At 44.2% G+C, this 26,527-nt stretch overlaps 1 protein-coding gene across 3 annotated transcripts in view; it reads left to right on the top strand.

Annotated features, from left to right (window-relative positions):
- The first annotated feature begins 679 nt into the window (after window positions 1–679).
- PTPDC1 (protein tyrosine phosphatase domain containing 1) overlaps window positions 680–26,527 on the top strand; it is a 68,077-nt gene continuing 42,229 nt past the window's right edge. For 2 of the 3 annotated variants that reach the window (XM_084898966.1, XM_084898964.1), the window contains exons 1-2: window positions 680–1,044; window positions 19,807–19,894. In XM_084898966.1, the coding sequence (XP_084755092.1) occupies window positions 19,813–19,894 (82 nt within the window). In that variant the 5' untranslated portion in view covers window positions 680–1,044; window positions 19,807–19,812. The remainder of the gene's footprint in view (window positions 1,045–19,806; window positions 19,895–26,527) is intronic. The other variant, XM_084898965.1, reaches the window with a different exon arrangement.

The raw sequence follows: 26,527 nt of genomic DNA, 5'->3' as shown, positions 1-26,527 counted from the left end.
GCCCACCCACATAAGGGCTTTAAGAACTTGCAAAGGGGGCCAGAAACACCCCCTATTTGGGAGACAAAGAAGGTAAAAACATATAAATAGGGAAAGTTCCTCCATGTTGGGTCTCAGAATCTGAGAGACATTTTCCTCTGGAACCCCGGGTAATAAATATAACGCCATCTCTCTAAGTGCTGCTTGGTTCTTCTCCGGTTTTCTGTAACAGCTGGTGGCCAGTGTCAGCCAGGATGGAGTACAAAGGCGGGAACCTGGAGCAGCTCCCAGCCTGGGGGGGAAGGGGGAGGGCGGCCCACACCCTGGATTCTTCCCTTCTTGCCCAGACCTTCCAGGCTGGTCTCAGCACAGCTGGACCTGAGCTCCCACGCCCGCTCCCGGCCCCACCCACTCCGCCCAGCGCCGCCCGCCCGCCCGCCACCTCACGCGCTCGCCCTCGCCCTCCTCCGCGCGGCCCCCCGAGTCCTCCAGGCCCGCAACCCCGACCCTTCGCGCTCCCGACGCCCTGGGGCCGCGCCGCTCGCCGCTCGCCAGAGAGCACCCAGCGCCTCCGGTTGCGTCACGGCCAATACGGGCTGCCATTGGCTGGCACGCTTCACGTGCAGCGGAGCGAGGAGGCGATTGGGCGGACGGGGTGGTGGAGGCGGGGCTCCTCGGCTGGGGCTACCAGCCCGGGGGAGTGTCCGCGCGCGCGGCGGTTGTGTGGCGGCGGTTGAGGCCGTGAGGAGGTTGGTGCTGCCGTCCTGCCCGCGGCCGGGACCCGCCGCGGAGGCTCGCAGCGCCGCTGGGAGAGCCCTGCCGGCCGGGGCCGACCGGGCGGAGCCGGGAGGAGGCCGACCCCGCAGGTACTCGGCGCCGGCGGCTCCCGGGCGTCCTGAAGTCCGGCTCCTACGGGGTGAGCCTGGGCTGTCCGTGCGGGGGAGGGGGTCCCGGGCCGCAGGTTCGGGGCTGCCGGCCCGCGCCGCCGGACCGCCCTGGTCTCGAGAAGCGGACTGTGGGTTCCCGGTGGAAGCTCCGGCTTTCTGACGGTGGCAGCGAGTTAAAGTAAGTCACCGCGCGCCGGGAGCCGCCGGGGCCTCTGTGAGGGGTGCCGGCTCTGACCCTGGGGGGGCGGGGGGTGCCCGCTCTGCCTCTGTGAGGGGACCGGCTCTGTCCCGGGGTGTGTGTGTGTGTGTGTGCCGGCTCTGCCCCTGTGAGGGGACCGGCTCGGCCTCTGAGGGGGGGGGGGGTGTGTACCGGCTCGGCCTCTGTGGGTGTGTGTGTGGGGGGTACCGGCTCTGCCCTGTGAGGGGCCCAGCTCTGCCCCTGTGAAGGGTGTCGGCTCGGCCTCTGTGGGCGGGGGGGGGGGGGGGGGGGTGCCGGCTCGGCCTCTGGGGGGGGGGCGGGTCCCGGCTCTGCCCCTGTGAGGGGACCGGCTCTGCCTCTGTGGTGGTGGTGGTGGTGGGGGGTGCCGGCTCGGCCTCTGGGGGGGGGGGCGGGGGGGTGCCGGCTCGGCCTCTGTGGGGGGGGGGGGTGCCGGCTCGGCCTCTGTGGTGGGGGGGGGGGGTGCCGGCTCGGCCTCTGTGGTGGGGGGGGGGGGTGCCGGCTCGGCCTCTGTGGTGGGGGGGGGGGGTGCCGGCTCGGCCTCTGTGGGGGGGGGGGGGTGCCGGCTCGGCCTCTGGGGGGGGGGGGTGCCGGCTCTGCCTCTGTGTGGGGGGGGTGCCGGCTCTGCCTCTGTGGGCGGGGGGAGGGGGGGGTGCCGGCTCGGCCTCTGTGGGGGGGGGCGGGGGGGTGCCGGCTCGGCCTCTGTGGGGGTGGCGGACCGAGGCCCCTCAGCACCGCGGTCCCGCTCTTCTTGGGGGCAAAGCGGGCTTCGCCGGCTCCGTGCCTCGCGCCCCCAAAGGTGCGGAGCAGAAGCAGGTGTGCAGCCTCTGTGCGTCTCCGTGTCCGGAGGCAGGGGCTTAGGAGGGAAAATGTCCAGAAAGACGAGGATAATGAGGAAAAGGTGCGAAACTCTGCTTTAGGGGAAGAGATGCGAGCATTCCTGAACTGTCTGTACCAGGTGTACCGGTTAATGGCGGATTTTGTAATCAAAGAAAACACGAAAAAACTTCAAGAGAAACATCAGACAGGCTTTATTCAAAGAAATGTCCATCACTAGCTACACATTTCCCCATCTTTCAGGTAATTGGTGGATACCGACCCAATATAACTTTTCTTGCTTTGGGGCAAACCATTCAGAGACCAAATTTTCCACTTCTTTGTATGTTTTCAACTGCTGCTCAGAAAGGGCGTGTGCCATCGATGAGAACAAGTGGTCATCTGAAGGAGCAAGGTCTGATGAATACTGCAAGTGGTTTAATACTTCCCAGACAAGATCTTTTAACGTGTCTTTAACTGGTTTTGAAGTGTGTGGTGGTGTGTTTTCATGAAGCAAAATTACTTTGCCATGTCTTCTGGCACATTCTGGTCATTTCATTATCAAAGAGCGGTTCAAATTGATTATTTGTTGTTGGTAGCAATCAGTATTAATCAGTATCACCTGGTTTTAGAGCTTGTAATACACCACACCTTCCTGATCCCAAGAGCATTGTCTTCTTTCCGTAGCGATTTGGCCTTGCAGTCAATGTTGATGGTTGACCTGGATCAACCCGTCATTTTGTGCATTTGCTGAACAGCGTTTTATCTTTCTGCAAGTTGTTTTTGAGTTTGACATGCATCTTCACTCAATAATGCTTGTAATTGTTGGTCTTCAAACTTTTTCGGTTGACTGGATGTTCTTTGCATTTCACATTGAAATAATCATTTTTAAAGCATTTAAACCAGCGTTCACAAGTATCTTGAGATGGAGCATGTTCACCATAAGCTTCCTGAAGTATACGATAACTTTTTCTTCAAAATAAAGTAATAAAACTTCCCGCAAATGCTCTTTTTTTTTTTTTTTTGGCATGAAATTCTTAATTACTTTAAGCGTAAAAATATCTATGATGTTAACACCTTCAGAAAATTTGACATATGAAGTTCTGAAGCTTGCTGTCAATACAACAAAATAGCATACATATCAAGCCGAATATATATCAACAAGGGGGTAACTCCATCTATTGAAAAAAAGCATGCATTATTAACTGGTACATCTAGTACATTAAGGTGTAAAGCAAAGCATTCACACACACACACCTCACAGGTAGTTTAATTTGGTCTTCATGGCAAGGGAAGCCTCATCCCACTTTCTGTAAGAGAAGCGGAGGCTCAGAGGGTTTGAGGGATTTGCCGCGGTCAGAGCTGTTAATGGAAGAACTGAGATTTAAACCGAGTCAGCTTGGCTCCAAACCCACCTGCTCGTCCTGTCTCGCCTCCAGTCTGGGCGTGTCCCCACCTCCTTGTGCACCAGAATTCCACCTTGTGGCCCTAGCCAGTTTGGATAGAGTATGGTCCTGAGGACTGAAAGTTCCCAGGTTAGAGTCTAGCCAAAATCACATCAGTTGCAGGTTCGATCCCCAGCCCTGGTTGGGGCTCATGTGGGTGGCAACCAATTGATATTTATTTCTTCCTCTCCCTCTCTCTTCACTCTCTAAAAATCATTGGGAAAAATATTCTTGGGTGAGGATTAAATAAAGTAAAATAAAATAAAAGAATTCCACCTTGTGACTTTTAGCAGATGCAAATTCCCAACCCTGCTTCAGAAATGTGGATTGGGTGTCTAGAACCAGGCCTGGGGGGTCTGCATTTTAACCACTCTCCTGGGTGATTCCATTTGGTGATCCAGGTAGCATTTTTTTAAAAACAATATATTTTTATTTATGTCAGAGAGGAAGGGAGAGAAACATCAATGATGAGAGAATCATTGATAGGCTGCTCCACGCCCCCTACAGGGGATCAAGCCCGAAACCCAGGCATATGCCCTTGACAGGAATCCAAGCAGGGACGCTTCGGTCCACAGGCCAATGCTTTTCAGTCACATGATTTCAGTTCTTTTAGAGTTGTTATCTTATTGTTAGACTAGGGACCAAAGAATCCATTTATTAAATTGCTCTGCAGGATAAATTAAGACACTCAAACCACCCACCAGGGGAAGAAAATCCATTTCTCCTTTCCTTCCTGAATTCTGATTCCCTTTGCCCCACACCAGCCACCAACCCATCCCCACCCACAGGAGGGTTTTCTTGGGGGAATCTCTGAAGGAAGGTTTATCTAGTCAATTACACATAGTTAATATTTTACATTTTTGTCAAACCTTTACAGCCAATCCTTCGCCATTTTTATTTTTTACTTTATTTGCTGAAGACAAAGCATTGAGGCGCTTGGAGTAACATGGGAAAATAAAAGCATATGCTGGGATTCTTTCTCAGATTGTAGGGAAGGGGGAGGTACCTGAACAAAAATGTGTTTAGAGTTGAGTGACATATATTCAAGTTAAAAATGTTTCTGTTGCAAAGAAAATGGCCCAACTTTTAAACACCATTTTGCCTTTTGTATATTACCTCAAACTCTCTAGCAGTTTTATTACATCTATTGCTAATTTGCTGCTCAGCTGACCAACCATCCAGGTGGCCCACCAGCCCAGCGGCAGCCACTCACTTTCTCCATAGTCCTGCAGGTCCAATCTCCAGAGAAAGGGCCAGGCATTGATGGACCAGTGCCGCAGGCACAATCCTGACAGTGCTGCCTGCCTCCTAGAAGTCAACCTTGACACCGCAGCTTCTTCCCCTCAGATGCTCTGCAAGGAAGAAATATAAAAGCGTCCACCAGGTGGCTCCAGACAACCAGCGCAAAAGTCAGTGGGACAGACCTGGATCCCAGGCCAGCAAGGCCGTCCCACAACCCACCCAGAGGGCCCATCATGTCCCTTCTCCCCCACCCCTTAGAACCCCACTCCACGAATTTGTGCACCAGGCCTCTAGTAAAAGAATGAAAGTCAGTCATACTCCCATTATCAGTATTTTAGTCAATCTCTTTCAAATCTATAAAAGAGACTTTTCTCTTTCTATTTATTTTTTTTTGTATGCTATGTGCACAATTTTTGTATTTGACTTTCTTTAGGAGAAATGTTTTACCATTCTGTCAATTTTTAATATTTTAATACATTGCTGAAATAATGTGCTGCAGCTAATGCTAATATCTGTCTTTCCCAGTTCCCCCACCTGAGCTCTGCAGGCCAGGTTCTTTCTAGATACTGACCATCTGACCTGGAAACTTTATAGTATTCACAGTCATCATTGTTATTTCTTGAACCTGCCTTATATCTCTGTACTTCGTATTAGCAGCTTACCCGGAAAGGCTTACCTTTACTATGTCCTAGTGAGCACTGTTATTGGACTGCTTATCCCTTTCTTCCTCATAGCTGAGTTCATTTTCTCAGCCCCAGGGCTGACTAATTTCCACATTTTCTCTATTCTTTTAGAATGTTTTGCAAAGGACCTAGCATGCATCTAACCTAGCCCGCCTAATTTTATCAGTAAAAGGCTTTACACAATTAGCTGACTCTAGTTCAGTGTTTTCTTTCCTTTGAGCAAAGCTTATTGAGAACAGAAATGAGAAGCAAGACCACAGGGGAGGTTTTCTTCTCTCTTTGATTGTGTGTGATTCCTGGTGCACATGGGAAAAGTATTCTTATTTAGATAATTTTCTTCTATTCCACCTGATGCAAATGATTAGATATTTCAAACATGGAATTGTGTATTCTTAAAGTGTGAATGCCCTTAATGGTCTTAGTTGTTGTAAAGAGATCATAGAATAATTATTCTTTTAGCGATCTTATTTCGTAACTAGAGGCCCAGTGCATGAAATTCATGCACAGGGGGTGGGGGGGGTGTCCCTCAGCCCAACTGCACCTTCTTCAACTGCACCCTCTCCAATCTGGGACCCCCTGAGGGATGTCTGACAACCCGTTTAGGCCCGATCCCACCAGGATAGGGCCTAAACGGGCATTTGGACATCCCTCTCACAATCCAGGACTGCTGGCTCCCAACTGCTCACTTGCCTGCTTTCCTGATTGCCCCTAACTGCTTCTGCCTGCCAGCCTGATCACCCCCTGTTCACCCCCAATAGAACAACCCTTAATCACAGCAAGTGCCAGCAACAAGTATCTGGAGATTAATACAGTTTACAACACCAACTAATATCAAGCAAGGAAAGGGAAAGAAATAATGACGAACTCAAACACAGCTAACAAAAGCATACAAACAAAAACAATAAGCAAAAGAATCTCACAAAAAAGCATAAAACTTCGATATAGTTAACATTTAACATACAACTTCAAGGGGATAGAGAAAAAGGCTGTTTTTTGTTTGTTTGTTTTTTAGGACAGCGGAAAGGGAGGTGTGTATGGGCTTGGAATAGGGGGTTGGAAATTAGATATACACAAATAGGGTGAAATTTTAGGAGGTGGTAAACAGAAAGAATAGGGAAAATCTAGAGCAGGAAAAGGTTAAGATAAACAGGACACCAAAGAAGGAAAGGTTAGGAAGAGAGTGATGTCATAAAGGTAGGGTTGAGAAAGCGTTGGTGAAGAAAAGGTAAAAATAGACTGTAGAACACTAATCCCGAAGTAAAATAAAGAGCAAATAATATGACACTTAAAAAATAATAAAAATAAACAAAAGTAAATAAGACAAAAAAGGTAACATAGTAGTAGTAGTAATAATGCTGATTACAAATAAAAATGTATTAATTAAAAAGGTAAAATCAAGTGAGGAAAAAAGAAAAAAATAGTTTCTTGAGTAAATGTTGCAAATAATGAAAATAAAAAACAAAAATTAAAAATTAAAAAATTAAATAAAATGTGTAGTAGTGAAGGTCATTCACTTCCTCTATCGTTCTGTTTGGCACGCCTGTTTCCCAGTCCGGACAGTATTGCAGTTCCCTGTGTTTCACTGCTCCTCAGTGTTGTAATCCGGTCCTGATTTTTAAGCAGGCCTTGCTTTGATTTTTTATTACACTAGGGTCAATTTGTGATTTAGCTTCTGGGTGACAGTGTTTCTGGGTTGACTTCCAGGGCTCTAAAGCCTCTCTAGCTTGCTTTTTTCCTCTCTGTGACACTGATCTGCGGAGGGGGGGAAAGTCCGAGCAGACTGCACTCCCCTGTAATTCTCCGGATATGCCTCAGAGTCAGATCAAAACGTGTTGCTCTTTAGATATCTTCCCTATAGGAGCCCCGTCCATATTCACGGGTGACACCAGCCCAACAGCCAGGGGCTTCTCCTTGTAAACATGGTCCCAGTCCTCCAGTTTCCGCGCACCCAGCGTGTGCGGGCTTCTATCTTCCGCTGCGGGGACTCACCCTATCTCCGCGAAATCTGACCTTTTTGCCGGGTGGTGGTGCGCTCCTTTGAGTCCAAATGTTTGCGCCACCTGGGACCAGTGTTCTGGGGCTCACAGTTGCTCTGCAATCGCTGCTGCTGTGGGTATTCAGGCCTCTGGCAAGATGCACTCTTCCTTTAAAGATGGCAAGATTTCCCCGTCCAAGCCCGTAGGTAGCTTCAGGAGGGGACCCAGCCCCGCTGTCAGGGGCACCCTGATCAGCAGACCCCCACTTTCTCCTGGAGTTCGCCTGTCTCTTAGCTTGCTAATCAACACTCCCACCGCAACCCTCAGCTGCTCTCTCTTTCTGCTTCGGGACAAGGCTCAGAACCCGTCTATCTAGTCTTCCACCATTTTGTCTCTCCCAGGTGCACGTTTTTTGCATGGACATAGTTTTTAGTTCCTTAGGGAAAATACCAAGGAGTGCAATTGCTGATGTATATAGTAAGAGAATGTTTAGTTTTGTAAGAAATCACCAAACTGCCTATATTATTTTGCATTTCTATAAGTCATGTATGTGAGTTCCTGTTGCTCCATATCTTAATCAACATCTGGTGTTCCAGATTTTTGCCATTCTCATAGATATATATTAGTATTTTGTTGTTGTTGTTGTTGTTTTAAAATCCTTACCCAGGATATGTTTTTATTCATTTGAGAGAGAGAGGAATGGAGAGGAGGAAAGAGAGAGGACATCCATGTGAGAGAGAAACAGCGATCAGTTGCCTCCCACTTGTGCTCTAACCTGGGATCAATCTTGCAACCTGGGAATGTGCCCTGACTAGAAATCAAACTCTCAGCCTTCGGTGTTCAGGATGACGCACCAACTACCCTGGCCAAGGTTCATTATTGTTTTAATTGCATTTCCCTGATGACATAACATGAAGTATCTTTTCATATGTTATTTGCATCTGTATATCTTCTTTGGGGAGGTATCTGTTAAGATGTTTGGTCCATTTCTTAATCAGGTTGTTCTCTTATTGTGTTTTAAGAGTTTTTATAAATTTTGGATAACAATCATGTGTTTTTTGCAAATATTTTTCCCCAAGTCTGTGACTTCTCATTCTTGTCTTCAGCAGATCAGATTTTAAGTCCAATTTATTATTTCTTTCATGTATTGTGTCTTTGTTGTATTTAAAAAGGTATCACCATACCCAGTGTCATCTAGGTTTTCTCCTGTTATCTTTTATAGTTTTACATTTCACATTTATGTCTGTTGTTCATTTGAGTTAATGTGAAGAGCATAAAGTCTGTCTTAATTCTGTTTTTTTTTTGTTTTGTTTTGTTTTTTGCATGGTAGATATCCAGTTGTCCCAGCATCATTTGTTGAAGAGACTGTCTTTGCTCCATTGTATTGTCTTGTCTCCTTTGTTAAACATTAGTTGACTATACTTATGTGGGTTTGTTTCTGAGCTCTCTGTTGTGTTCCATTGATCTGTGTGTCTGTTCTCTTATCAATACCACATTGTCTTGATTACTTTTTGTCCTAAGTCATGAAGTTAGTGTCAGTCATTCAGCTTTGTTCTTTTCCTTCAATATTGTGCTGGCTATTCTAGGTTTTTTGCTTCTACATATAAACTTTAGAATCATTTTGTTGATGTTCATGAAATCACTTGCTGGGATTTTGGCTGAGATTGTATTATATTTCAAGATTTTGTGAAAATTGGCTCAGAAACTGTTAAAAGGCTTTGTGATTTGACAACATAAACAGAATTCAGGAGACACACCTTCACAATAATCTGTATGAATTACCTACTGTTAGGTAAATGCAAACTAAGTAGTTAGTGTGTTGGCTAGTGCACCAAAGCGTTACGGGTTCGATTCTGGATCAAGGACATGTACTTGGGTTGCAGGTTCGATCCCTGGCCCTGGTCAGGACATGTGTGGGAGCAACCAATCAATGTTTCTCTCTCACATCAATGTTTGTCTCTTTCCCCTCCCTCTCACATTTCCACTCTCTCTTAAAAAAAAAAAAAAAAAAAGTAAAATAAATAAATTTAAACCTATAAGAATAACTAGTCAGATTTGGCTGTTTGTGAGAAAATGCAAGGGAATATGGAAATCTTGTTTGTGAAAACCAGATTCATTTATCTATCTGTCTTATCATAATGTGTTTCCTGAAGAATTTGAACTAAACAGTATATTTAAATGATAAAATCTTGAGAATCTTGATGTAGTGTTGTTTTTCCCTGACCTGTGACAAGTCTTCTGAGAGTGAGGACTCTTCCTAAGGTGTATTTAAGATATGAGAGATCACAGGAGCCAGTGAAGTCCATAGAGAACTTCTAGACATGTATATTCGCCGCAGCCCTTAGTGCTTTCCCTGGGGACTTATGGGGACTTACCATGTTAGAAAGGCTTGGGGGGGAGCCAAAACTGGTTTGGCTCAGTAGATAGAGCATCGGCCTGTGGACTGAAAGGTCCTGGGTTCGATTCCGGTCAGGGGTATGTACCTTGGTTATGGGCACATCCCCAGTAGGAGATGTGAAAGAGGCAGCTAATCGATGATTTTCTCTTATCGATGTTTCTAACTCTCTATCCCTTTCTCTTCCTCTCTGTAAAAAATCAATAAAATATATTTAAAAGAAAAAAAGGAAAAAAAAAAGAAAGGCTTGGGGGGAGGGAAAGCTATAAAAAGAAAAGGTGTTTTTAAAAAGTTACCTCAGGGGTGACTTGAGGAGAAAAGGGATTTTATATAGTTCTGTCATTTATTTGAGGTTGCAGATTCAGAAATGAGGACTTTTCAGTTTAAAATAAGTCTGTTTTGTTTTACTACATAAAGAATCATAAGGAATACTTTAATTCTCTAAGGACAAAAATATATCCTATATAATAAAATCCTGCTATGCAAATTGACTGAACGCTGGAACTACTGGCAGAATGACCAGTTACCACCAGGTGGCAAACGCTCAACGCAGAAGCTGCCCCCTGGTGGTCAGCGTGCTCCCACAGGGTGAGTGCTGCTCAGCCAGAATCCAAGCTCAAGACTGGCGAGTGCAGCTGCGATGGCGGGAGCCTCTCCTGCTTCCACGGCAGCAGCAGTGCTATAAGGATTAGTGAGCTGAGTGTAAGGAGCAGTGAGCAGGCGGGTGGTAATGAGTGAGGGGTCCAAGACTGTGAGAGGGCACAAGCCAGGGTGAGGGATCCTCCCCCATTCCCTCTAGTATCTATAATAATAAAAGCCTAAGGGACCATCATACAACTGAACAGATGACCCAACAGGCTGTGTGGGGTGATTAGGCTGGCAGGGGGGTCAGTGAAGATTGACCAAACAACTCAACTGAGCAGCAGGCTGCTTGAGGCGACCAGGCCGGCAGGGGGGTTAGTGAGGGGCAAGCAAATAACTGAACAGCAGGCTGCATGGGATGACCAGGCCCGAGGGAGGTGGGGGGGCAGTGGCAACCAGGCCAGTGGGGGGGGGGGGCAGTTGGGGGTGACAAGGCTGGCAGAAGGGGACAGTTGGGGGTGACCAGACCAGCAGAGGGGGCAATTAGGGGTGATAAGACAGGCAGGCAGGTGAGCAGTTAGGAGCCAGTGGTCCCAGATTGGAGAGGGTGCAGGCTAGGCTGAGGGGACTCCCCCCCCAATGCACAAATTTCATGCACCAGGCCTCTAGTCTTACCTAATAATAGAGAAACATGTAAATTGACCGCCCACAGCTGAAACCGGTTTGGCTCAATGGATAGGGCGTCAGCTTGGGGACTGAAGGGTCCCGGGTTCGATTCCAGTCAAGAGCATTTACCTTGGTTACAGGCATATCCCCAGTAGGGGGTGTGCAAGAGGCAGCTGATCGATGACTCTCTCATCAATGTTTCTAACTCTCTATCTCTCTCCCTTCCTCTCTGTTCAAAATCAATAAAATATATTTAAATAAATAAATTGACCGCCCACAGCCAATCAGAGTGAGTATGCAAATAATCCAACAAAGATGGTGGTTAATTTGCACGCATACCTGGGTCCAGGGAATCCCCTCGGCACCCAGGTCACTCCCAGCCGGCCATCAGGCAGTGGCTTAGGAAGGGGCTGAGCCTGCGATCAGAGAGGCAGGGGTTCCCTTCCCAAGCCTAAAGCCTGGGGCAGAGGCTTTAGGTGTGGGAAGGGGCCAAGTCTGTGATCAGAGGTGCGGGTGGGGGAACTCTTTCCCAAGCCTAAAGCCTGGGGCGGAGGCTTTAGGCTTGGAGAGGTTCTGGAGGGAACTCCTTTCCAAGCCAAAAGCCTGGGGCAGAGGCTTTAGGCTTAGGAAGGGGCCAAGCCTAGGATCAGAGGTGTGGGGGACAGGGGGGGAGGAGGAGGAGGAGGGATGCGGGGGTAACCTCTTCCTAAGCCTAAAGCCTGGCCTGAAGGCTTTAGGCTTGGGGAGGTGCTGGGGGAAACCCATTCCCAAGCCTAAGGTCTGGGGCGGAGGTTTAGGCTTGGGAAGGGGCCGAGCCTACGATCAGAGGTTGTGAAGGTGTGTCTCCTGGATTCTGTTTATGTTGTCGATCCCTGGCCCTGGTCAGGACATGTGTGGGAGCAACCAATCGATGTTTCTCTCTCACATCAATGTTTCTCTCTTTCCAAGAGATTCTTGGTGGGGGAGGAGGGGGACCTCTTCCCAGGCCTAAACCTGGGGCGGAGGCTTTTGGCTTGGGAATCAGAGAGAAGGGGAAAATATCAATGGAAACATATCCTCAGGTGAGGATAAAAAGAAAAAGAAAGAAATGTCATATCCTATGAAAGACACATCTTGAAAATGCTTAAATAAAGTTATCATTTTTTCATGGTGAAGGGACTGGAGTTCGTGTTGATGAAAATACCTTGGCGGCTGCAGTGACTGGCAATGGCTGCAGCAGTGGGGTGATGGGGCTGGTGCCTTCCCCTGACCAGCCCGGTCACCTGCCAAAAAGGGAGGCCAGACTGTGGCTTAGGTCCACTCCCAACGGGGAGAGTGGGCCTACGCCATTCGTAGGACATTCCGTGAGGGCTCCCAGTAGGTGAGAGGGGGCAGACTGGGCTGAGGGACCCCTCCCCAGTGCACAAATTTCGTGCACTGGGCCCCTAGTATATATATAAAAGGTTAAGTGACCAGCTATTTGTCTGCCCAACCAACCAGCTGGCTGGTACATATGACACACACTGGCAATTTAAAAATAAGCATTGACTTATGCATGCATGATACATATAAACTCTCACTGGTGCTAATCGCATGTGTGTGTTTTGATCTGTTATTGTCGATTGTGACTTTGGTTGTTTTTGTTGACATTTGAGTGATGATTCCATCGATTCCTCAGATAATGCCAAAAAGGAAAATTTCCCATCGAATTTCTTAGTATTATTACTCCTTTGGGAATACCATGTCATAAACTAAAAATGAAAGTAGATGCAATCATCATGCTACTGAGAAATCTGACACTGCCTCCCATTTAAATGAATATGAAGACAGTGTCCCATGATACCAGCATTTGCGTTGACTATTAATAAATCACAAGGACAAATTCTAGACAGTATAGGAATATTCCTCCCTGAACCCGTTTTCATGGTCAGTTACATGTTACTTTCTCTCAAGTTCAAAGAGCGTGTGACTTTTAAAGTTAAAGTAGTAAATACTTCATCACAAGGGAAATTAGTCAAGCACTCTTAGAGTATTTTTACTCTTAATGTGGTATACGGGGAGATATTAGAATAAGTTTAATCAATTTATCAATGTTTTTATATTATGTCTTTGTTATATCATGTTATTGTTTATTAATAAACATATTATTTTTATATACATTTTACTAATTTTCTTTCATCTCTGACACTTCTATTATAGAAAAAGGGCGAATAGTGATATTAAAATATTTCTCCTAATTAATTTCCTTTCAATGTTCACTAATCTATGCACCAGGCCACTAGCACTACTATAATATTAGGAAACTATGTTTTAGCATTTGAGCCACTGAATAAATCAGTCCTTCAGGAGGAGGAGATGTGAATAAAATGTGTAATTGTTATCAGGCAAAGGCATCTTAAAGGAGAGAAAAAAAATGGGCTGAGGGTTGGAGTTATTGTCACCATGCATATTTGTTGGAAAAGAAAACAGATTCAATCTTCAGGGAATTAGAAGAAATACAAATATGTCAAGTGAAGATCAGCAACAAGTTGAAGATATAGATGTGATAAGGAAAACCAAGTAAAGTCTTGTATTTGCATAGTGGCTCTGTCATGTCATTGATATGTTATTAGCAATTACCTTGAATTAGCTAAGGCATGATCACCACTCCTTTACAGGTGAAAAAGTGAGTTTCAGAGAGATTAAATGATAATGGTGGTGGTGGCAGCTACCTTTTATTGAGCGTTTATCTTTATTCATTTATTCATTCAACGGATCTTTATTGTGCCCCTACTATGTGTCAGGTCCTGTTGTAGGTTTTGGAGACAGAATAGTTGACAAAGCAGACAGAAATCTGTGCCTTCATTTAGCTTACATTTTAGCAGGGGGAGGCAGACAATACACGAAACAAGTAAGTAAATAAGATGTGTGTTAGGTTTTCTTCCTAAGTCCAGAGGAGAAAAGTGAAACAGGGAAGGAGAGCTGATTTAAATTGCAAATAGGGTAGCTAGAAGGATTTTGAAGAGGGATGACATGAGCCAGCTGAAGTTAATAAGATCACTCTGACTACTGTATTAAGAACAAACTGAATATGGACCAGGCATAAATTAAGTCTGTATATAGCAAACATGTCAAACTCAAAGGCTAACATGGTCCAAATTAATGAGGCATGCAACCCGTAGGACACGAGTTTGACATGCTTGTTATACATGCTCTCAGGTAATCTTTCAACAACTAGACAGAGAGTTAATCTCAGATGTTAATAAATATGCCAAAGATCACACAGTAAGTGACAGCAGGTGTATCAAAAATGTGTCTGGATTTTACAACCTTACTCTAGGCCCCGTGCATGAATTTTGTGCACAGGGGAAGGTGTGTGTGTGTCCCTCAGCCCAACCTGCACCCTCTCCAATCTGGGATCTTTCTCACATTCCAGGACTGCTGGCTCCCAACCACTCATCTGCCTGCCTGCCTTATTGTCCCTAACTACTTCTGCCTGCCAGCCTAATCACCCCCTAACCACTCCCCTGCCAGTCTGATTGATGCCTAACTGCTCCACTGTTGGCCCAATTGCCCCTAACAGCCCTCCCCTGCTGGCCTGGTCACCCTCAACTGCCCTCCCCTGCTGGTCCCTCAACTGCCCTTGCCTGCAGTCTGGGTCACCCCAACTGCCCTCCCCTGCTGGCCTGATCCCTCTCAACTGCCCTCCCCTGCTGGCCTGGTCACCCTCAACTGCCCTCCCCTGCAGGCCTGATCACCCTCAACTGCCCTCCCCTGCTGGTCCCTCAACTGCCCTTGCCTGCAGTCTGGGTCACCCCAACTGCCCTCCCCTGCTGGCCTGATCCCTCTCAACTGCCCTCCCCTGCTGGCCTGGTCACCCTCAACTGCCCTCCCCTGCAGGCCTGATCTCCCTCAACTGCCCTCCCATGTTGGTCCCTCAACTGCCCTTGCCTGCAGTCTGGGTCACCCCAACTGCCCTCCCCTGCTGGGCTGATCCCTCTCAACTGCCCTCCCCTGCTGGCCTGATCACCAACAACTGCCTTCCCCTGCCAGCCACCTTGTGTCCACATGGGGGCAGCCATTTTTGACTACATAGGGGCGGCCATCTTTTGTGTAAGAATGATGGTCAATTTGCATATTACTCTTTTATTAGATAGAATGTTCAGGCCAGCTATATTTGTGTTTCTGTCGGAAGGAAGGAGACTGAAATGTAAGGGGCTGTGTTCTTGATACATGTTTTGGATAGCACTGAATGAAGATTTGGATGAAGGATCAAAGTAAAACAAATTTGAAAATCTCACTGTGGGAAGGGAGATCTGAAAAGTTTCTTGCAAGCAAAGAAATTATAAATTGTGCAGAATCCAGTGTAACTGAGTTAGAATGCATAGATTAATAAGCTTTTGTGTAGTGTGAGGTCTTTATTATTGAGAAGTTGTGTGTATAATGGTTCAGAGCACAAACTCTGGAGCTGAACTGTGGGTTTTCAAATCCCAGATCTACTATTTTAGGCAAGTTATTTGACTTGTCTTTGTCTTAATTTCTTAATCTGTAAAATAGGAATAATAATATAAAACTAAATGTGTTCATACCATGTGACCAGCAGTTATGCTCCTTGGTGATTACCTGAAAAAGCTGAAGAATGTATGTCAACACAAAAACCTGCACACAGATATTTATAGCAGTTTTATTCATAATTGCCAAAACTTGGAAGCAACAAATGCACCTTCAGTAGGTGAATTTATGAATAAACTGAAGGATACATTTTATCCTTCTGTGACATCTCCAGACAATGGAATATTATTCAGAACTAAAAAGAAATGGGCTGTCAAGCCATAAAAATACATGGAGGAGTCTTAATATGTATTAATAAGTGACAAAAGCCAATCTCAAAAGGATACATACTGTATGATTCCATCTCTGTGACATTCTGTAGAAGGCAAAACTATGGAGACAGTAATATGTAGTAAGTCTCAGGAATTATACCTTTAAAACTTTCCATTCTTCTACTGTTTTTCCTAGATTAAAAGAATTACTTTTTCATAGAAAGGATGTATTCATGTTGTTGGTAAAAATATAGTATTTAAGCTTTACAAATGTAGATAATTTAATTTATAAATAAAGATAATTTTTAGTTTTTCATGTTAGTATACATATATTAGTATACATATAATATAATATCCTTCAAAGATGGATCATCTTTAATTCTGTATACTGTTGCATTTTAGCAGTAGTGCTGTTTACGTCAACAAGAGATGGCATCTAGCCATCAGAATGGGAGACATTAAAATGGAACTGATATCTCATATTGAAGAAAGCATTTCTTATTGGGGCCATAGAGCCAGAAAAGTCCAAGGAAACAGACTACACAAACAATGAGAATGCTAGACAGAACCCACCATTCACATAATTAAAGTATGGTAAACTATTAAAAAGATACTTCACATTGATGCCTAACTGGTGAAGAATTGATATTCTTAACCCTTTGCACTCCGAACCATTCTGGACATTGGCTACCAGCTACTCTCGACGCTACTTTGCGGCGGAAACGTGCATTTACAGACCCTCGTATTATTTAGTATAATTTTGGAACCAAGTAACGTATTATAATGATATTGGACTTATATGAATTGGGTGACATCGAGGAATGTATATTTGCAAAAAAAACAATATTTTATTTATAATTTTGTACAGTATGATAAGTTTCTAATTGTTATTACTAACTGACAAGATGATATTTACCAAAATAGCTTTCACCAAACAATTTATTCACTAAGAAAAGAATCACTTTTCCAATTTTCTCGCTCGTTAGATCTGTGTGCACTGCTCGAAGCTTGAAACCAAAATGAGCTCAGCTTTGAAAATCTTTTCCTCCAGATGTAGACTTGTTTATTTGTACTTATATATCTCACTATACAGTGCGCGCTATGTTCGAAAACCGACCTTTCTAATACAAACTCCCCTTATCGCTCTTTTCAAGTGGCGTTGCGAAGTGCTCGGACCGTCGTGAGCACGCATCTCACGTTCTTGTCCGACACAAAACCCGCTGACATTTCTTGTATATATCTTAGTAATTTTACGATATTTTGATTTAATTTCTTGTGCCATTTCAAGATAAAACTTCAGGGAAACATGCATGTCTCAAAAAGTTGCGTTGAAATAACTCAATTCCCCGTAATCACTAATAAACTGCAATGTCCCCTGAGAGGGGACAGCGGAGTGCAAAGAGTTAATATAGAAGAACATCTTGCAAGTCAATAAGAAAGGGCAAATGTCCAGTATGAAATGGGGCTAAGTTCTGCAGCAGGCAATCCTATATAATAAAGAGGTGATATGCAAATTGATAATCACTCCAACACACAAGATGGCCGTCCCCATGTGAACACAAGATGACCACCACAAGATGGCTGGCAGGGGAGGGAAGTTGTAGACAATCAGGCCAGCAGGGGAGGGCAATTAGGGGCAACCAGGCCTTCAGGGGAAGACAGTTGGGGGTGACCAGGCCGGCAGGGGCAGTTAGTTGGGGGGGAATAGGCTGGCAAGGGAGGGCAGTTAGAGGTGACCCGGCCAGCAGGGGAGGGCAGTTGGGGGTAACCAGGCCTGCAAGGGAGGACAGTTAGGGGCTACCAGGCTTGTAGGGGAAGGCTGTTGGGGGCAACCAGGCCAGCAGGGGAGGGCATTTAGGGGTGACTAGGCTGGCAGGGGAGGGCAGTTAGAGGCAATCAGGTTGGCAGGAACAGGTAGGCTTCAATCAGGCTGGCAGGGGAGTGGTTAGGGGGTGATCAGGCTGGCAGGCAGAAGTGGTTAGGGACAATCAGACAGGTAGGCAAGCGTTAGGAGCCAGCAGTCCTGGATTGTAAGAGGGATGTCTGACTGTCCATTTAAGGATCGGGCCTAAACGGGCAGTCAGACATGCCTCAAGGGGTCCCAGATTAGAGAGGGTGTAGGCTGGGCTGAGGGACACACACCCCATGCACAAATTTCGTGCACCAGGTCTCTAGTTTATTAAGAAGAAGAAAAAAAAATTTTGCCCTAGCTGGTTTGTCTCAGTGGGTAGAACGTCAGCCCACAGATTGAAGGGTTCTGGGTTCGATTCCAGTCCAGGGCATGTACCTTGGTTGCAGGCTCACAGTCCTGCCCTAGTTGGAGGCAACCAATCTATGTTTCTCTCTCTCTCCCTTCCACACTCTAAAAATCAATGGAAAAATATCCTCAGGTGAGGATTAACAACAAAATTAATTAATAATTAATAAATTCCTTTTTAAAAAGCCTCTGAACAACTACTTTGCCTCACTAAATAAAGATATGCAAAGTAAAATGATAATTCTGTTAAAAATATTTGAAATGCCCAGCTTTACTGAAGAGAGAAAAGATGCAGCTAGAAATATGTGATTTCAGACAAGGTTTCCCACCTGAGAAAAAGAAGGATAGTACACACCTCCTCATGGTACCTGGAGTCCAGTCAATTTTAACTACTGAATGAGCCATCGATCTGCATATTATAAGGGCCCAGCAGGAACCAACTGAGGTAAATAACAAGGGTCTGTTCCCAATTCATATCCTTGTGAAATTTTAGAAACCAAAGATACAGATACTGCAGTAGTCTCAGGTTAGTGTCATCAGCAGTATTGTTAGCTAAAATACAGTAGAAAATACCTTCAAAATTGTGGCATGGTTTTCAACCTAGAATTCTGTAAGTAGCCAGATTATTAGCTGAGTACAAGAATAAAATAAAGATACTTTCAGAATGTAGGTGATATCATTCTAATAATCTGGTTACTATTTAACAGGAAAGGAGTAAGGGAAGGCTAGATAATATAGGCTTGCGATTTATGTAGCTTTACTAATTTAACACTCTCTAAGCCTGTTCCCTGCTCATCAGTGCGGAAAGGGACTGGACAAAGGCATTTGAAACACATGCCCAGAAAGGTCTGAGCAATATGGGATGTCTGTCAGTCACACCTTGTGAGTGGCCAGAATAGGTGTGGCCACTGCAAGAGTGTGAAAACTGAATACATAAACTACACAAAGCAACCTCTCATGCGCAGGGTTCCTGGCTCTCCTGTTGCAGGGGGCACACTCCTTACACCCACATGGCTCACGGCTTTGTGGGACTTCACACCATGGATTCATGGACTTTAATTAACCTAAATGTTTGGACTGGACCCAGCTGCAACATGGAAGTAGGCTCTGGACACTGGCCTTGCTTTTGGCTTTACTGGAACTGTAGCTGCCCCTCTTTCAGAACTGGGTTAAAGGACATGGGACTTTGCAACCCAAGGAATATATCCCCATGCAAATAAAGTCTTTTTGCCACACTTCATTCTCCCATGGGGGCTTCTGAAAAGACTTAGTTCAGTGGTACCCCAAGAGCCACCCCACTCCCTCAAGCCAGGCTGGCAGGGGAGTGGTTAGGGGGTGATCAGGCTGTTGATCTAATTTCTCTTTGATGCCTTGCAGCCACCCTGAAGTGGACAGCCCTCATGCTTGTGCAAGCTGTCTTGCGACACTAAGCACATAGTAGCATTATTTGTGTCTACTTTTCATCTTCCTGACAGATTATAAATGTATAAGGGAGAACATGTCTGGTTTATTCTATAATGTCCTTAATATATAGCATAGAACCATCCAGTAGACTATCATGTGACCCATGTGTTCAGTTTTAGATTTTCTAGTAGGAACATTAAAAATGTTGTATAGTATATAAAATATTTCAATGTAGAATGAATGTAAGAAAACATTTGTGAGATATTGTACATTCTTTGTTTTTGTATTAAGTCTTCAAAATCTTGTACTTTACTCCTATACATCTCAAATCTGTACTAGCCACATTTCAAGTACGCAGCAGCCACTTAGCTAATGACTACTGTGTTATGCTGCAGAGGTCTAGCATATCACAGTTAATTAGTAAAGAATAACCAATAGGCAATCTTTCAAAAAAATAACTTTTTTTCTCTCAACAGAAGACCATGGCTGCAGGAGTCTTGCCTCAGAATGAACCACCATATTCCACTTTGGTGAATAACAGTGGGCATGCTGAAAACATAAAAGGTAATCATTCTTTAGTATGCTCTTTTTGTCTCTGTGCAAACTAGACTTTAATAAAACTATATGAATGGACATGAAAGAAAAGGCATGATTCTTCACATTGAAATCCCATATTATAGGTACTACTTGTGGCCTTTTGTTTATTTCTGCCTGTTTTGCCTGTTAAAATTCCTTTTCTAAATCCTTGGCCTGTTAAGAAAAAATGTTGAAAACAATGTTTGTCTCCTTAATAATTCTTAGACTGAAATTATCTGTTTATTCCTCTCAGCAAACGCCTCCTTGTGAACCAGACTTTCATTTCTTTTGTTCTTTGGTTACTTGCAGTATCACTTGTAAAGCACATTCAGAGGCACGCTAGCCCTGCTCCATCCAGTTTTTGTCTCTCCTTGGTTGCCTTCACGTGATACTAGGAAGGAAGGGTGCTGTAACTTGGACTCTCACTGCCACTTGCTCCTCACTTTTTCTTACTGTCCCACGTTGTAAGCTGGGAGCATGCCTTGATTTTGTGCCTCTTTGGCACTTCAGTCAGCCAAGAGATGTTGAGTAATTTGGTGTATTTTTGGATAGTACCCATTGCATGATTTTCTTAGTGCCCAAGTTCACTTTATTTTTTCTAAATAGGGAGATTTTTAGGATTATCCCCAAAATATGGATTAGATAATATAAGGAAAAGTAAGGGAATATGGATCTAAAGTTATTGGATGGAGTTCAATGCTTGCTGAGAGTGTTCTCAGTTGTTTGTACACTTGTTGGAATCTCCTCCACCAGAGGGAGCTCTCTTTCACCAAGAAAACCAGTGTTTCCCACTTAATGACCCTCTTAGATCCTTCTTGGTCTGTCTATATTGTATCTGACTATAGTGTGAGCAATATCATTTGTGGACAGAATCTGTGTGCCACACTTACTGTATGTTAGTGTCACTGGCTTAGAAAGAAATGCTGTCTACAACAAATGCAACAATAGTGTATACTTACTGCTTCCATAGTAGAATAATGGGTTTTTATTAACTCTTCATCTAATAAGTGTGAAAGTCAGATGAACCTTTCCCCCTGTCCTTTCTTTTATTGCAGTGTTACTTTTTATTTGGTGTTTCTCCCTGGGGATTCTGTTGGCTTTAGAGGTGAGGCACCTCTTCATTTTGCAGGAGAGCCCCAGCACTAATCCCTGGGTCTTCCCCAACTGAGTCCATCAATGTCCCCAAATTACAATGACAATCAAAAAACTCTAGACTTCTCCAAACACTTCTATTGTGATTCATAGGTAAGTGTGTTGTGCCAGCATAGCCAAGAGTTCAGTGAGCCTGAAGAGAAGTGGTAAAGGATTAAAGAAAAGACAGGCAACAGAATACAGCTGGGACTTGGGGGATCGCCCTTGCCTGAATGGGGAAATAGAAAGACCCAGCCTGAAACCGAGGCTTCATTTCATAGTGAGATCAAAACAAGGGTAGTTGTCAACATGTTTACAATGATCCTGTGAGTTTCACCTTGTTTTTGCAGCACTTGCTGCACCTCCCACAGATCATTGGCTACCTAGAAAGGAACTAGGGAGGGCTATAAGGTCAAGCTTGATTATGCTAAGAGGGCTCTGCCCTCCAAGCTGGGACTTGTTTGTGGCCCTGCCACAGGTCAGTCTGAGGCTTAATACAATAGTCGCTCCCTACAGGTAAGCTGATTTTTATCTTTCCCAAAACCATCTTTTTATTTATTTATCCTCACCCAAGGATATTTTTCCATTGATTTTTAGAGAGAGTGGAAGACAGAGGGAAAGACAAAAAGAAATATCGATGAGAGACACATCAATTGGTTGCCTCCTGCATGTGCCCTGATCAGGGCTGTGGCAAGGGATAAACCTGCAATTGAGTTACATACCCTTGACTGAAATTGAACCTGGGATCCTTCAGTCCATAGGCAGACACTATCCACTGAGCCAAACAGGCTAGGGCCAAAAAACATCTTTTTAATTAAAATTGTCTACATTATATAAATGTAGCTCATTTTAAATTTTGGAGAAAAACCTGGAAAAAGTAATTTATATATTTTTGTTGTTGCTAATTTTCACCTAAGGATATTTTTTCCATTTATTTATTTGTTTGTTTGTTTATTTATTTATTTATTTATTTTAGAGTTGAAGGGAGGGGTTGAGACAGAAAAAAGAGAAACATCGATGTGAGAGAGAAACATTGATTGGTTGCCTCCAAACTGGAGCCGGGATTGACCCTGCAACTAAGGTAACCAGAGTCAAACTTGAGACTCTTCAGTCCATGGGCCAGTGCTCTAACCATTGAGCAACTGTCTGGGGCTACATATAACTTTTTCAAAGTGAATCTTATCTATAACAGTAATCAGTTATTTTTTATTGAGTTAACATTGGGATGGGAACTCTTTTTTTAATGTTCGCTAGTGAATCATGGAAAAAATTAATTAGGGGATACATAAAATACTTAAATTATTATTAAAGAAATAACTTATCAAGAACTAGCTTTAGAATGAAATAGACAGATTTAAATCTTAGTTCTACTTTTGGGGGGAAAATATCAAACATTTATTTTGGTAACTTTCAAAAATTTACAAGAGTACAGTAAAGATACTCATGGAGGTACCACCTATCACCCAGCTTTAACGACTTCAGCTAACTTACTTTCTCCCCTCCTTTCTTGTGCTACCACTTACTTCTTTTTATTCATTAAACATGTCATCATAAGGAACTAAAAAATTAATAATTGCTGTATGTTAGCAAATATCTAAACACTGCTCAAATTTCTAATTATTTCATAGATGTATGTATGTGTGAATTGATATCCAATAAAGGTCAATATTTTATAATTCAACCAGAGGCCTAATGCACAAAATTTGTGCAAGTGTAGGCCTTCCTTCAGCTGGCTGCCAGCATCAGCTTCCCTCTGGCACCTGGGACCCGGGCTTCCCTTGCAGCCCTGGCTTCGTCCAGAAGGTTGTCTGGAAGGACATCCAGTCTAATTAGCATATTGTGCTTTTATTATTATAGACTAGAGGCCTGGTGCATGAAGTTTGTGCACAGGGGTGCGGGTCCCTCAGCCCAGCCTGCACCCTCTTCAATCTGGGACATTCCTCTCACATCCAGGACCGTTGGCTCCCCACCACTCGCCTGTCTGCCTGCCTGATTACCCCTAACTGCCTCTGCCAGCCTGGATCACCCTTGAATGCCTCTGCCTTCTGGCCTGATCACCCCTAACTGCCTTTGCCTCGGCCCCTGCCACCGTGGCTTTGTTGGAAGGAAATCCAGTCTAATTAGCATATTACCCTTTTATTAGTATAGATATGTATCTTATATCTTTTTAACTTGGGGTTCCCCCTATTCCCTCTATCTCTTTTTTCTTTATAGTTTATTTGTTGAAGAAACCAGGTTTTTTTTGCCTAATAGAGTTTGACACGATCTATATTTTGCTGATTATATCCACACTAGAGGTCCGATGCACTAAATTCTTGCAAGGGGCACAGCCCTAGCAGCCCCAGCTTCATCCTGAAGGTTGGCTGGAAGGGCGTCCAGGAGGACGTCCGGTCTAATTAGTGTATTACACTTTTACTATTACAGATAGTGTTTTCTATAAACAGAATTGGTAGAGGGATGTAGAGTCTATAGTCAGGTTGGCTTCTTTTTGGCAACAATATTTCATGGATGATGCTGTTCTCTTTTTATCAAGATGCCCATGATGTTTGGTTGTCTTTGTTGTGATGTTGGTTATTTTATTTTGAAATAATTTTAGACTTACAGAAAAGCACACTCAAAAAATTCTATATACTATTCACCCAGAGATAACCATTCAAGTTTTGTCAAAGGGCCAAAATATTCTTTGGTATATGATATACCAAAATTTAATAGTAAAAGGATACTTGTCATGGATTTGTAGATTCTTTCAACGACCATAGTTTGTTCTTTTGTGACCTTTATGAAGATGACATGCCATTATTTGTAGCATGTTAATTCAATTTTATCTCCTATTTAGTAATGATAGGATTGAGGTTATACATTTTGGGCAGAAACATCACAGAAGTGATTCTGTGCTTTTCTCACTACATCCATCATGGGATAGATGTCATTTTGCCCCATCACTGGAAATGGTAAGTTTGATTATGTCAGCAAAGAGGTGTCTGCCAAGATTAATCCATTTTAAATTATTCTTTTTCCCTTTATAACTTCATAATATTTTATGGAGTGATGCTTTGAGATTAATGTAAATGCCCTGGTCCTCATTTAATTTTTACCCAGTAGTTTTATCATCTATTGGTGTTTCTTGGCTGAATTAACTATTTCTATGTTAGACTAAAGGCCTGGTGCATTAAATTCACCGAGGGTGTCCCTCAGCCCAGCCTGCATCCTCTCCAATCTGGGATCCCTCGAGGGATGTGAGACTGCCCGTCTGAACTCCCTCTCCCAACAGCTCGCCTGCCTGCCTTCCTGATGGCCCCTAATCACTTCTGCCTGCCAGCCTGATCACCCCCTAACCACTCCCATGCCAGCCTGATTGATGTCTAACTGCTCCCTGCTAGCCTGTTTGCCCCCAACTTCCCTCCTCTACTGGCCTGGTCACTCTTAACTGCCCTCCCTTGCAAGCTTGATTGCCCTCAACTGCCCTCCCTTGTAGGCCTGATCCCTCCCAACTGGCCTCCCCTGCTGGCCATCTTGTGGTGGCCATCTTGTGTCTACATGGGGCAGGATCTTTGACCACATGGGGGCAGCCATCTTGTGTGTTGGAGTGATGGTCAATTTGCATATTACTCTTTTTTTTTTAATTTATTGATTTTTCAGAGATGAAGAGAGAGGGACAGAGCGTTAGAAACATCAATGAGAGAGAATCATCGATCAGCTGCCTCTTGCACACCCCCTACTGGGGATGTGCCCACAACCAAAGTACATGCCCTTGCCCGGAATCGAGCCTGGGACCTTTCAGTCCACAGGCCGACGCTCTATCCACTGAGCCAAACCAGTCCCGGCCATATTACTCTTTTATTAGATAGGATAACTAAACAGCAGTTTTCTAATTCCATCATTCCTTCTGGATTTAAAATATATATATATATATATATATATATATATATACACACACACATACATATATACATATATATTGATATATATATGTATATATATATATTTTTTTTTTGTAAAAATATATTTTTATTGGTTTTGTACAGAGAGGAAGGGAGAGAAATAGTTAGAAACATCGATGAGAGAGTGTCATCGATCAGCTGCCTCTTGCACACCCCCTACTGGGGATGTGCCCACAACCAAGGTACATGCCCTTGACCGGAATCGAACCCGGGACCCTTCAGTCCCCAAGCCAACGCTCTATCCACTGAGCCAAAAAATATATTTTTATTGCCAAAACCGGTTTGGCTCAGTGGATAGAGCGTCAGCCTGCGAACTGGAGGGTCCCAGGTTCAATCCAGTCAAGGGCATGTGCATTGGTTGCGGGCACATCCCCCATGGCGGGTGTGCAGGAGGTTGCTGGTCGATGTTTCTCTCTCATCGATGTTTCTAGCTCTCTATCTCTCTCCCTTCCTCTCTGTAAAAAATCAATAAAATTATTAAAAAAGAAAAAGGAAATTTTAAAAAAAGTGTGTGTGTATATATATATATATATATATATATACACACACACACACACACACACACACACACACACACACCCGTGTTTCCCCGAAAATAAGACATCCTCCGAATATAAGACCTAGCGCAACTTTGGGAGAAAAAATTAATATAAGACACTGTCTTATTTTCGGGGAAACAGGGTATATATATATTATTTCAGAGAGGAAACGAGAGGGAGAGAGAGATAGGAACATCAATGATGAGAGAGAATCATTGGTTGGCTATCTCCTGCATACCCCCCACTGGGGATTGAGCCCGCAATCCAGGCATGCACTCTTGACTGGAATTGAACCCAGGACCCTTCAGTTCGCAGGCTGACACCCTATCCACTGAGCCAAACCAGCTACATCTCCTTCTGCATTTCTTAATTGGCATTCTACTGTATGGAAGAATTCTATCCATTTATTTGTTTAGTTTTGTTTTTGTTTTTGTTTTTCTATTTCACTGTAGATTCCTATTCTGCTTAATGGTGTATATACACTGAGTGGCCAGATTATTATGCATTCAGATATCATAATAATCTGGCTTCAGTGTATATATTAGAGGCCTGGTGCATGAATTCATTCATGGGTGGGGTCCGGCCAGCCTGGCCAGGGGGAGGGGACATGGCCAGTTGGCCAGCCTGCCTGCTGGTTGAACTCCTGTTTGAGAAGACAGTTTGCATATTAGCCTTTTATTATATAGAATATACACTGAGTGGCCAGATTATTATGCGTTCAGAGATCATAATAATCTCGCCACTCAGTGTAATTCTTTACCACCGTTTGTTTTGATGCTCATATTGTCCCTTATTTGGCCAGTAAGAGCTCCCTCAAGCTGTTAGCTATATCTTTTGACATTTTCCCACCATTCCTGCATTCCTTGCTTTCTAGTACCCCAAGCTCTTTTAGTATCATCTTTTCCTGTCCCAGCTCTGAAATCAGCTATTTCTCCATAGGGTCTTTTGGGGAATGGATTTAAAAATGAAGATGGGCTCACTAATGGATGTGCACACTACTATTAGAATGT

This window comes from Pipistrellus hanaki (genome assembly GCF_964339955.1).
Source record: "Pipistrellus hanaki genome assembly, chromosome: 11".
Lineage (NCBI taxonomy): Eukaryota > Metazoa > Chordata > Mammalia > Chiroptera > Vespertilionidae > Pipistrellus > Pipistrellus hanaki.
Note: the sequence above shows the minus strand (reverse complement) of the source record. Positions and strands in the feature narration are given on the sequence as shown.